The 13,602-nt window shown below is 36.0% G+C and overlaps 1 protein-coding gene and 1 long non-coding RNA gene across 4 annotated transcripts in view; one reads left to right on the top strand and one right to left on the bottom strand.

Moving 5' to 3' along the window:
- Positions 1 to 13,602, bottom strand: part of LOC110438657 (uncharacterized) — a 66,563-nt gene that overhangs the window by 19,031 nt on the left and 33,930 nt on the right. The gene's annotated exons all lie outside the window — the stretch shown is intronic.
- rxfp2l (relaxin family peptide receptor 2, like) overlaps positions 1 to 13,602 on the top strand; it is an 80,482-nt gene that overhangs the window by 38,167 nt on the left and 28,713 nt on the right. For all 3 annotated transcript variants that reach the window (XM_068221461.1, XM_009301606.4, XM_001919507.8), the window contains 7 exons: positions 2,044 to 2,149; positions 2,401 to 2,472; positions 8,429 to 8,500; positions 10,516 to 10,587; positions 11,031 to 11,102; positions 11,274 to 11,348; positions 13,290 to 13,361. In XM_068221461.1, coding sequence (XP_068077562.1) covers positions 2,044 to 2,149; positions 2,401 to 2,472; positions 8,429 to 8,500; positions 10,516 to 10,587; positions 11,031 to 11,102; positions 11,274 to 11,348; positions 13,290 to 13,361 — 541 coding nt within the window. The remainder of the gene's footprint in view (positions 1 to 2,043; positions 2,150 to 2,400; positions 2,473 to 8,428; positions 8,501 to 10,515; positions 10,588 to 11,030; positions 11,103 to 11,273; positions 11,349 to 13,289; positions 13,362 to 13,602) is intronic.

Genomic DNA, 13,602 nt, shown 5'->3' with positions numbered 1-13,602 from the left:
ATATGCGTGCGTCTGAGCTCTAATAGTCAGCGGGTGCTTTGGACACAAAACCCCAGAGAGCAGTGCACATCTGACAGTTTATCAAGGATGTAGCGCTGGGTTGCGTCTCACTATACGTCAGTATACATTGCTTCAATTTTTCGCTTTCATGTTGTACTTAGTAATTTTAGCTAAAAAAAAACTTAGGACTTGTCAGATACTGTTGCTTTGTTCCTGTTGGTTGTGCACCTATCCTATCAACTAAGTTTGTTGTCGATCATACCAGTGTCCTGTGGAAAAAGTGATTGACAGGTGGTAATTTGTGTGTAACTTATCTTTATTTATTTATGATTTGGTTATGGGTAAAACAAAGACCATGCGGTCAGGTGGTTAAAACGTTAGGCTACAAATAAATAACTCGTTATGAATTAATTCATTATTCCTAAATAATTAATTCACCGCCGCCTATAACGACAATGCCAACATTGATCACGATGTTTCACATTACACATCGTACGATGCCAAATTGGTTGACATCGCCTAACCATAGTGGGAATCTCCCAGAACTGAGTATTGTACTCTCAGGGCTGGGTTGCAACTAAAAAGACTGGTAAAACATATGCCAGAGTAATTGGTGGTTCATTCTGCTGTGACAACCCCTGATAACACATAGAATAAGCTGAAGAAAATTGAATAAGCAAGTGAAAAGAAGAAAAGTTGTTGATATCCCATACTGTCACGTAATGTTCATTTTACTAGAAGTTGGAGTCAACATATCGTCACTTTGGAATTATAAAGTTCTTTCTGCATACTGAATGATTTTGACATAATGAGCTTTAAAGTTTTTGCATTCCATATAGCAAACGGTATGTTCGTAACATCTGTTTTTTAAATAAAAAGTCTTAAAATGTAAACAACTTATAAAATACATCCCATAATGTAAATAAGCTGTCATTTAATAAGAATATGTCAATAACTCAATTTTGACAAAAAATGTCAGACAGAACCTTAGAATTTTAAGGTGACAATATGTTGAAGTAAATGTATATTTACAAACATGTAAGCTGAGACACACATTTTATTGAGCCTGTGTTGAAGTATTGTGTTATTTATGAGATATAATTTCCATTTCTATATTTTACTAAAGTGACTTTAACAAGCAAAAAGTTAGAACTAATCTGATGCTCTTTTATGAAGTTAACAGGAATGCAAATGTAAATACACAGAGAATTAGTAATGGTAGATATTCAAAATGAGATCTATTGAAATGAGAAATATGAATGTGCTGCGATATGAAAGGGCACTCTCCATGATAAGGACTTTACATTTAAATCATCCGCTCTCTTTGTCTTGATTCTCAGTCTCTCTCTTCAGCGTAACATCAATACACATTGTTTATGCAATTTAACTGGAGAAAGCATGGAACATAGCAATTTATTTAACTAGGAAACAAAAGCTTTCAAATGGTCATGGTTGTGATAGCCTGCTGTTTTTAAATGGATTGAAAAATGCATGAAAGCACAGATTTTATACACTAATGGGAAGGACAAAAGGAGTTTGAGTTGAAAAAAAGTCTTTTTTGTCATGTTAATGGCAGGGGTTTCTCTATTTGGGAAAACATAAGGTAACCTTTCTTAATATCTCCTTTATAATTTGTGTCTGCATCAATGATTTGTATGTTCTAATTAGCACAGGCTCCAATGCCAATAAAACATTAAAGCCTGCCTCATAAAAAACAATAAAAAGACACATGCACTATCACTGAATTCTAATTATACACTTAGTACTTTTATAAGTACACATTAGCATTCTTATCTGAAATGAAATGCAATTGCCTAGCCGACAATATTCATTACTAATATGGAAATCCCTGCTTGGCAAATAGTACCACACAGCATTTATTGTCAATGAACAGTACTCCTGTGGGATATTTAATGGCTTTTGTGTGTGTGTGTGTGTGTGTGTGTGTGTGTGTGTGTGTGTGTGTGTGTGTGTGTGTGTGTGTGTGTGTGTGTGTGTGTGTGTATGTGTGTGTGTGTGTGTGTGTGTGTGTGTGTGTTTCAGTGTTAGATGTCTATCCTGACACGTGTCATTGTGAGGGTCGGAAGGTGAATTGTAATGGGAAAAACCTGCTCCATGTACCTGCTGTATCCTCTAATGTGACTGCACTGTAAGTATAACACTAGCAGCAGAGAGCAACAGAACTTAACCTTAAAGCAGTGCTGTGGCTTGCCGTTTTCCTGTTTTTGGTCAGTCAAGAAGACCACAAGCCTGACCAACAGGAAAGACCCACTTTACAGGATTGGTTCCTATTTTATTTTGTTGTTGTTTTTTGTTTTGACTGTAGGGAATGAGATGCAAATCGCAATTTTAGTTTTTTCATGTCTAATAATCATTATTTTTCTCCCATGCTGCTCTCAGAGAGCTGAACAGTAACAGAATTGAATCTCTGTCTCGTGATCTGTTCATCCGCTACAGACACCTGGAGAGACTGTGAGTAACTATTCATCCTTCAATCTCATCTCCTACTCCTTAATCCCTCTCTCTAACTAATCTACACTTTTTAAATATATCCTTGCATTGAGTTCAAGTCATTATAAATTAATGATGTTTAGCTACAACTTAGCAATCATGATTATTTCATTTACTCTAAAAAAACAAAACAAAACAAAAAACAAGATCACTGACAATAAAGCAAGAATCGATGATGTTGAGTATGTCTCATGATCATCGTTCCTATTATTCTTAGGGGTCAAGCACTGAAGGTGCGTAGGCACCAATTGTATACCTTCCGTTTCTTTATTTTTATTTTTCCATCTTCTTCTTCCGCTCTGGTAGTCTATGGCAGCCCAATGAACCATTTGTGGAATTTGTGTAAACTTTGGTACACTGATTTAGGACAGTCGGATCTTCAACCACAACAAATTTGGACTCTCTAACTCAAACTCTCAATGCCACCACTTTTCTAAAGTTTCACATATGCTTTAAATCTTTTAAACCGAATTGGCTACAATCAAAACTCAGTCGATCAAAACATCTTCCTCTGATTTCTTGACTCAAGGCGATTCAAACGCATTCAAATCAAATTTTTCGCTATTTTGAATTTTTTGTAAAACCTATTTGAACGAAGTAGTCCGAGGCCATTTGTCCGATTTTTACCAAAATTGAATCACATGATCAACAGACCATACTGACCAAAAGTTATTGAAATTCAGGTTGATTACAAGATCCGTTTTTAATAAATTTGCTAATAAAATTTAATGCACAGCTTGCGTAAATAGACTTAAGTTGTTATCTCGGAAATGCATAGACGTATTCACAACAAACTTGGTGTGTTTTATCACAACCATGGTCTGAAGTGTGGTGCAGCGTTTCGACGCCCTGCCTCCAAGTGGTCCGGAGATAAAAATATATATATAATTTTTTATATATATATATATGTATATATATATATATATATATATATATATATATATATATATATATATATATATATATATATATATATATATATATATATATATATATATATATATATATATATATATTTATTTATTTATTTATTTATTTGCTTATATCTTTTCAACCCTTCGTCTAAAATTCATAAAATTGGTCTCTTTATATCTGGTGGAGCATGCCAAGTTGAGTGATGTCTGATTTTCCCAGGTCAGCCATTTTATATTATGCCAAAAATTGCTATATTTTACGGAGGCATTGGCAAATTGTTGTGAAAGTCAGTATGTGTTTTCGGGACTGTGCTCTGAAGCTGCTCAAAAAGTTTTGTCACAGCACCACCTTTTAGTCAAACGTTATAATAATATTTCTAAAAATGCAAAAAACTTTTGACTAATTTTGCCTATTGTTATGACACTTATCTTGATATATTCATTTGGTTTGTTCTGAGAATATTGATACCAATTATGCCTTAATTAACTGAACTTCCTGTTCGTCATCTAGCCTTAAGTCAAAAATCTACTTTTTCAAACTCCTCCTATATCATTTGGCTGATTTGCACCAAATTAGTCACAGATCATCTTCAGACCATGCTGACAAAAGATTTTGAATTTGTGTTGATAGGTGTAACAGTTTTTGTTTACTGCACTAAAAAAATGTGCTGGCATGATGCCAAACCTCATCTGAAGCTGTATCTCTCGATAGTTAAAGAGAATGACACCAATTTAGGTCTGTCATTGTCGCCTCACACTGACCACCTCATAAAAAATTGGTGACAGTCCCACCTGTGGGTCAAGAGTTATAAGACATACCCTGCTGAGACCCACAGAAATAGTTTTTTTTTTTTCTGTGATTTCCTACATCCTTTGGGATAAAAACCTTTTACAATTTAGAGTTTTTACATTTTGTATTTTAAAATTTTTAGTTTTACAGCATGTCCACTGTAGTGGACCACAGGATCATTTTAGTTCGAAACGACCAACAAACTTAGAAAACAAAACTGTACAGGATCTGGCTGTAAAGGGATGTTAATCCAATATTAATATAACAAAAACAAAACAAAAGCCATTTTTTTCCTTTTGTATTGAAATTCCTGAAGCAGTTCAGTCTGAAAGAGAGATGAACTCAAAAAAACTCAAAAAAAGAGAAGTTAATCTGTTCTGTTAATCTCAACATAAAAACAATTTAAAACTGAGTGTCATTCTCTAATTGTCTCTAATTTCCAATTGTCTGATTGTCAGACTGTAAATCAGAGTCTCCCTCAACTATCTAATAAAGAATCCTCTCTGCTTCAGTTCTGCCTCCTACAACATGCAGTCATTGAATACATTAGGATGGTCCTGGTGTCCACTATAGTGAACACTAAAAAAGGATGACATTTTGAAACACAAACAAGTAAACAGCTTTGAAAGCTAAATGTATTGTTCCTGACACTTTAATAAATAAATATATATGTAATAAAAATAGTAAAAAAAAAAAACATTTAAAAAGCTAAATTTTACATACCTATCTCCTTCTCATAAAATGTGCTTTCTTGTATGACGGTCATTTTGGATGCAGTGTAAGAAGTGGTTCCTATCATGCCAGCCAATCAAATGAAATATCACTAGAAAGAATGTCCTCTGAACAGTACAACAGGACTTGACAGAGTAGCTCAAAAAATGTAAAGAAAATTTATGAAAACGCAAAGCCCACTACAGAGAACACAAGTTAATGGGCGGGGTCTCAGGAGGATACATTAGCCATTAATAATAAAACTTGCAAATTTGGTAATAACTTTTGCCTGCATATGCTTACTTTGATAAAATTGCTCTCAAATTATTTCTTGGGTCATGCCAACAACACAGATACTAATTATGCCATAATCTGCCAAAATTTCTGTTCACTACTTTGACTTTGTTCAAACCATTATTTTTTTAACTTCTGCTAGATCGTTGGCCCAATCTTCCTCAAATTTGACTCGGATCATCTTCAGACCATGTAGACTAAAAATTATGTAATTCATGTTGATAGACAAAACTGTTGTCATTTAGCCCATGCGCAAACTTGATGTACTGTAATGCTGCCAGTCGATATTACAGGATGAATTACTGCAATGGTTTGAAGTATTGAAACCAAACTCAATGGGTGTGATCTAGACCTGACTTTGACCAAACTACGTCAGTTTGAGCCACCTTCTGAGTAAAATTGACAATCAATTAAATTCTATTACTAGGAATAATACAAAATTGATCAAATGACTTTTGAATAGTTTTGTCTATTGTCATTAGATTTCAAGGAACATACAGATAACATTAATAAAAATTATTCCCTAATTGACACAATTCCTGTCCACCATTGTAAATTTGTTTGAAAATCTGTTGTTTTAAACTCTCCATAGATCGTTTGCCAACCATATTGGCTTAGACCAGTGGTCACCAAACTTGTTCCTGGAGGGCCGGTGTCCTGCAGATTTTAGCTCCAACCCTAATCAAACACACCTGAACAATCAACGTCTTACTAGGTATGCTTGAAACATCCAAGCAGGTTAAAGCTAAACCCTGCAGGGACACTGGCCCTCCAGGAAGAGATTGGTGACCCCTGGCTTAGACCATGCTGCCAAAAAGTTATACAATTTTCCAGTTGCTCTGTAGCTTGTTGGTGTGCTCGTTCACCTGTACCACATGTCTTTAGACTGTGGGGAAAATCGGAGCTCTCGGAGGAAACCAACGCAAACACAGGGAGAACATGCAAACTCCACACAGAAACGCCAACTGACCCAGCCGGGACAGAACACATAAACACACATAAACAGTGCTGTTCTGTTTTTACCATATGCTGTCTGTTTTGCATTCCCTTAATTGAAAAGAAATGTACATTAAAAATAAATAAATAAATAAAAACCCAAGATGACAGATGTCAACATTTTAGGCAGTTAGACAATTTAGGCATATTAGACAACATCTGTTTATGGAATGAACTTATGTTAAAACACAGAGTGTGAGGTGAAAAAGGTGACTGACACTATACTGTATGCAATATATGACTTACATCAGTTTGTTCAACTATTAAAAAGTAAATTCAGCTCCATCTTTTTTTAATTTGCTGTTAAGTGCAATTGAGATTTTGAAGCTTCCTTTAGACAGCATGACATTTTTACTGTCCATCAAAGTTCAAATGTAGCACTCAGTATAGCACGACAACATTTAAAAAGACAAAGAAAGAGGCAGAGGCTCTCACAAGACACGCCATCAATTATTCATAATAAATGACAAGGATTGCTCAGAAAATGTTAGAACAGTCAGTGTGTCTATAGTCTTGTGGTTAAACGCATACACATTTAAGGCAGCTGTGCTTTTGGCACTCTGGCATTGATTCTTACTCCCCTTTCTCAGCTTTCCAGTCTCTACTGACGATCAGCAAAAGCATGAAAAAGCCACCACCAAAAAACTATTTTAGAATAAAGATAACAATCATAGGTTCATTGTTTGATGTAGATTAAAGGCTCCTTTTAAATGTTTTTGTTCCCACAGCAACCATGAATCAATAGTGAATAGCATGAACGGCTTTTGATCATCGTGCAGTTTCTGTCAGTTCATTGATCTTGAAATTCGAGGATTTATGTGTTTGGATTTGTAAACGTACTAATGTTTGGATTCAGTAAGATTTGTAAAAAAAAATACAATAGATATGCTGACCAAGATTTGATTAACTCTCTATAATAAAAACAGTAATACTGTGAAATTGATTTTCAGTTTAAAATAACATTTTCGATTCTAATATATTTCATTTCATTTTCTTGTCGGCTTAGTCCCTTTATTAATCTGTGGTCGCCACAGTGGAATGAACCACCAACTTATCCAGCAAGTTTTTACGCAGTGGATGCCCTTCCAGCCGCAACCCATCTCTGGGAAACATCCACACACACCTCATACTCTACAGACAATTTAGTCTACCCAATTCACCTGTACCACATGTCTTTGGACTGTGGGGGAAACCAGAGCACCCGGAGGAAACTCCATATGCAAACTCCACACAGAAACGGCAACTGAGCCGAGGCTCGAACCAGCAACCCAGCGACCTTCTTGTTGTGAGGCGACAGCACTACCTACTGCGCCATTGCTTCACCCTAATATATTTCTAAAGAATCTTATTCCTGTGTTAAAAAAATATGCTGCCTCAAATGTTAGTAGGATCCACAGAAACATCAAAGCTGCAACTGAAACAGAAGTCTTGATTATAAATGTCTTACTGTCACATTTTAATCAGTTTATTCAATTAGTTAAAAAATTGCGGCCAGCACAGTGGCACAGAGGGTAGCGCTGATGCCTCATAGCAAGAAGGTGGCTGGGTCAGTTGCCGTTTCTGTGTGGAGTTAGTTACATGTTTGTGTGGGTTTCCTCCAGGTGTTCGGGTTTGACCCTCAGTCAAAAGAGATGCGCTGTAGGGAAATTGGGCAAGCTACATTGTCCGTTGTGTATGTGTGTGAATGAGAGTGTATGGGTGTTTCCCAGTGATGGGTTGCGCCTGGAAGGGCATCTGCTGCGTAACACATATGCTGGATAAGTTGACGGTTCATTCCACTGGCGACCCCTGATTAATAAGGAGACTAAGCCGAAAAGAAAATGAATAAATGAATGAATGAAAGTATTACATTTTTTGAAAAGTCATTCTAACTCTAAACTTATGAATAGTAATTAGCATAAAAATTTAAAATTTCACTGTGATAAAGCCTCATTCAATTATTATGCCGACATAAACAGTGATGGAGAGAATGTGTCTTCACAGAAGCCCTATGTAATCCTTGAAGGTTTATTTTTTGTAATGACTGGTTAACCAAGCAGTGCTCCATCATGAAACAGTGTGGACTTGGTTTGCAGGCATTGCTTTATTATACAAAAACTTGGGATGCTCTGATTGATTATGCTGTTATTTAAGGGCCAGAGCATGTTTTAATAAGGTGAAAAATACACCGTGCATGAAAAAACCACTGTGAATATTTTTCCTGTCTCTGCAGACATTTGGAAAGCAACAGTATAGAAACGATCTCCAAGAGGGCATTTTCAGGACTGGTCGCTTTGCGTAAACTGTGAGTAATCTGTGAATGAATGACTCACTTAATGTGTGCAATTATATTAATGCCACGTGGCATCAATCCTTCTCAAAGCTCCAGCTGAATGTGTAACACTGATTATCTGTCTGCGCAATTATGAGCATCAGACACCTTTTTGTGCCATCAGTCAGTCTAAGGCTTTCATCATCTACGCATTCATCCTGTAAAAGAAAGCAATGTTGAAATGGATATAACAATGACAATGGTGGATTAGGCTTGGTTCAGGCAGAACGGATATCCATGATCAAAGAATGCATTTTAATGCATCCAAATGATGTTGTGTGTTCATGTGTACATACAGTAGGTACTTATTTCCAGAGGTCTGCCTCGATACGTACATAACTGTTGGTCTAATCAGCGTCATACTTACAATAATCAACCATATTGAACTTATTCTAAAATGCGGAAGTGCGCCTGTTTTCGGGATTGTCTTAGAACTTCCGTTTCAGTCGCCTATGGGAGAAATGACAAGGAATAATAAACGGCAAAAAACGGTCAAACTACTTGCTCTACAAACAAATGTTTGCATGACTATACAGACCAAGTAGAATAATATAACAAGGAAATATCAGTTTGCAACATCAAACAGCGAAACGAGCAGTTTTTAATGTCTAAAAATGAATGGAAGTGAATGAGACCGGAAGTCTCGTGCCAAAAAGATTCAAATGGCAGCACCCGCTCGTCTGCGGAGAATAAGGTCAATAGTGATGGTGAAAACAGAAGACTACCACTACTACAACTATTTACTGTGTTCTTTTTAATGTAAACATTATAATGGCAATACATTTTTAAACATTTGTCATGCCAATAAACCAATTATTGAATTGAACAGAGAGAGAGAGAGAGAGAGAGAGAGAGAGAGAACCGAATTCAACCTCCAAACTAGTTCAATGTTGTTCGGCCCTATAAGATTTATCGTTAAAACAATAAAATAAAATAAAAAAAACATTCTTTCTAAATATTGCCTTAGTGATCATGACCTAGAAATAAAAAAGGACACACATAAAAATTCCTAAAGAACAGAGAATATATAAAGTGTGACAAAAATCAAATAAAGGATGAGATGCATTTTCTTTTGTTCTTCCCCAAATACACCACAACCAGAGCTTTTTGACCCCTGCTTTAGTAGCTAATGAACAGATAGTAATTGCTCTTAAGAGATAACTAGGAGCACGTCTATGGTGCCAATTTGGATTAGTCAATTAACTTAAGTTGTATGTTACTGGGCAATAGGAGAAAACCGGAGGACCCGGGGGAAACCCACGTGAGCATGGGGAGAAAGTGTAAACTCCTCACAGAAACGTCGGCTGGCTTGGTAAGGACTATAATCAGTGACTGTTGCTGTGAGGCAACAGTGATATCCACTAGGCCACCGTGCCACCCAAATAGTAAAGGAGGAGTAGGGGTGGAAGGGGGATTCTTCAAAATGAAGATGGCTGTTATATGGAACTTTGGGTATTTATAGTGGCTTAGGATTGGATTTGTCTGATTGGTGAATCATAAATTGAATAATGCGGCACCAAGCAATCATAAGCACATGATTCTGTCGAAATTAGTTTGTAAATAAACTTTACTTTAAGAATTTACACTGATGATTGATTATAAAGCTAGTTTGGCATGCTGTCCCGGGAGAGAGCCCTGAGCTCATGAGATCCTCTAGCCCGGGGCTCCCTCCCGTTTGCAAGGCGAGAGAGGAGTTTGAGAACTCAGCAAGATGCCTTAAATAGCTCAGGACAGCAGCCGCATATTGAAGTACGGAGCAGCCTTAAAAATGAAAATGGCTGTTATATGGAGAAGAGAGAGAGAGAGGGAGAGAGAGAGATAAATGACTGAATAAAGTCAAGAGGAACAGCAGTGATGGCCATACAGCAGATGCCCTAAAATCAACGCAGCTTAACAAAACCCATTTAACATCAGACCTTCATTAATGTGATTTTCTCTTTCTCTGTCTTATTCTGTCTTTCTCTCTCTCTCTCTCACTCTCTCTGCAGTTTTTTGAGTCAGAATAAGATTTCGTCTCTGAAAGCAGGCATATTTAGTGACCTCAGCAGTCTGGAGTGGCTGTAAGTATAAAAACACACACTCACATGCACACATGGAAGATGAAATTAGATGATAGGTGTGATTTACATGGCAATTGTAATTTCTCTCTCATTCTTTGTCTCATTCTTCTTGTTTCTGCCTGTTTTTTTATGTGCTTTCCCTCCATGTTCTCTTGGCGCTTTTGCCATTTCTCTCTCTCTTTTTCAATCAGACCTAATTGATGGATTTTGAATGAAATGCCGAATTATTTAAATGAATCTCATCCCCTTTCAAGGCCCAGACTGAGACAAGTCTGACCTGCTCTCATTACAGAGTTTTGACATGCTCTCCTCAAATGACTTTTGCTTTCTGAAAGATGGTTGTTTCAGATCAAGTTTAGATAGTTGTCAGGGTCCCTTTGTGAATGTGCATAGTGATTTGTGAGCTTTTCATTTGTTTGATGTGTGTTTGTCTGGGTGTGTAGGATTCTGGACGAGAACAGAATATCCTCTCTGCGCCAGAAGTCTTTTGAAGGCCTGAAATCATTATTTTTCCTGTAAGAGTGAACTATTAATTGACCTTGACAGATGGATCAAATAGAATATACAAAGCTACTGCGTAGCCCTTCAAGTTATATACACCTATACTGTCAAATGTTTTTCATTTAGTTGTGAATGATTTCCCAGTTGTATTTTTTAACTCAGCTGTCTGTTTGTGTGTTTTGCAGGTCTTTATTAAATAATTCTGTCGAACAGTTTCCTAAAACCTCAATTTGCCATGAAATGCCCCGTCTCAACTGGCTGTGAGTTATACATTTACTACTTAAACATCTTACATGCTATGAATGCAATGGATCTATGAAGTGTTTGGGCCATTTAAATTTAGATCAATTTAAACAAAATGTCAAGCCAAGTGGCATTTAATTTAAGGAAATTTATAGCATAAGCCTACCTTAGATTGGTTAATGATACACGGGGACAGATTTACTAACTGCTTGACCAGTGTAGACCCTCGATTGCCATTCAAAATATATCGTCAGAATTTAAAACAATGAAAGGTGTGACAGGGATTTTTGGTGCCAATATTTATTACTCTGATAACAATATGACATTTATGGTCAAGATGGCTGTCTGTAACCTAAATTGCAGTAATGCCAGTCTATGAAAGATGTAGGTTAAAAAACACATACTGTAAGCAGTTTAAATCAGAGGCTGTTTCACAAAGCTGTTTTGGCTTGGTAAGTTACCAAGGTAAGTTCACATTTTATTTAAGCCAACCCTCTGAATTTTCAACTCAAGAAGGTGAGTTGGTTTTGAGACGGGGTTTTTGTCATGTTGGTGACTAGAAACCTGTAAGGTTTAATTTGGGTTCAAGTGAAAATTTGTAATTTGTAAGTTATTTCTATATATTTTTATTTAAATAATTATTATGTTACATTATTTATTTGAATGGTTTTGAATTGTCAATTAATGTTAATAATGGCTATTGTGCAATTTAATTTTTTTTTATTACATATAAATTAGCTTTAGCATATAAAAAGGTTAAATTGACTGTATTTTTAGCAGTTAATTAACTTTTGGCTGCCTTGTAAATGTATTTAAATTCATTGTATTTCTGATAATAATATCTATGAATTTTTACCACAGAAATAAACTGCACTGACTCTCTCATTAGATAATAATTAAAATGACGCTTATGAGTCTCATGTGATTGGCTCTTTGCTAGATGCAACTTTCAGCTGTATGCAGTCCAGAATTAATCAAAAACTCTGGATTAAAGTGAGAGTTAACAGAGAACATTTATATCAAACCTTGTAAAAATGCCTTAGACTGAACTTAAGCAGTTTTTGATTTGTTTTGATTTCGTCAAGAAAAAACTTACTCTGCAACCCACATTTTGTTTAAAATGTGCTTCACTGGGCACATAGCTGAACCTATAGTATTAAAAACAAAGCATTGAAAACTTTTAAATATGCACAATGTTCGCCAAACACCAGTGGGCAATTACCTCTGAACCTACAATCTGTTAAACATTGTGCTCTAATGAGGGGGATCAAAGATGGAAACAAAATACTGTATTTAATTACTTTAAAATTATGATGAAAATATCTTGAAAATGTTATGAGTGGATCTCAGAAATCACTACACATTTAAAGCAGTTCATGACTACCTTAATTTGCACAGTTGTCAGATCATTCAAAATACTTTCCACTACCATCTGTTCTTTTAAGTGATTGCAATATTAATTTGCCTTATTTAGTAAATCTGCTTCTTGGTTATTCTGCTCATGCAGTGTATATAAATCTAAAGGGAACTGCTTTAACACAGAAACATCCAGCTGCTTAAGAATATTAGCAAAAATGGCAAGAAAAGTGAAACCAGTTCTGAAGAAAAAAAGTCATTATTTGTTTGTAGACACTCTGGCTGTGATAGCAAAAGTTTTGAAAGATGTTCCTACATTACTTTACTTCCTTTGTTGGTGTTTAAAATGTGGGCAAAATATAGGTCAGACTATTACAAAAGAGCAAAGTACCGCTTTGTCTTAGAACATCCTTTATTGACTAGGGAGTAAGTTTTAAATTTGTTGTCTAAGTGCCCAAAATGTTTATTGACCATTTTTATCTAAAGGAGAACCTTGACATTTAATGATTTTTCAGTATTTATTAAAGATGATTTATATATTCACATCACTCACTAGAGCGCTTCATGCTCAAGCGATCAACTGCAGGTGTTTGTTTCTGCAGGGAAATGGAGGGGAATATAATTTCATCTCTCTGGGCATCAAGTTTTAAAAACTGCTCCTCTCTCACCGTGTTGTAAGTATTTACAAACCACACACACACACACACACACACACACACACACACACACACACACACACACACACACACACACACACACACACACACACACACACACACACACACACACACACACACACACAGTAAAAAAAGGCGTAAACTGCAATGGGTGTTGTGGGATCCAGGGTTATTATATTATAGACAGTTGATTTGAGTGTGGGGGAAGGAGAGAGAAGTGGGACTCTTCTAACGCTCC

This window comes from Danio rerio, chromosome 5 (assembly GCF_049306965.1).
Source record: "Danio rerio strain Tuebingen ecotype United States chromosome 5, GRCz12tu, whole genome shotgun sequence".
In the NCBI taxonomy this organism is placed as follows: Eukaryota; Metazoa; Chordata; class Actinopteri; order Cypriniformes; family Danionidae; genus Danio; species Danio rerio.
Note: the sequence above shows the minus strand (reverse complement) of the source record. Positions and strands in the feature narration are given on the sequence as shown.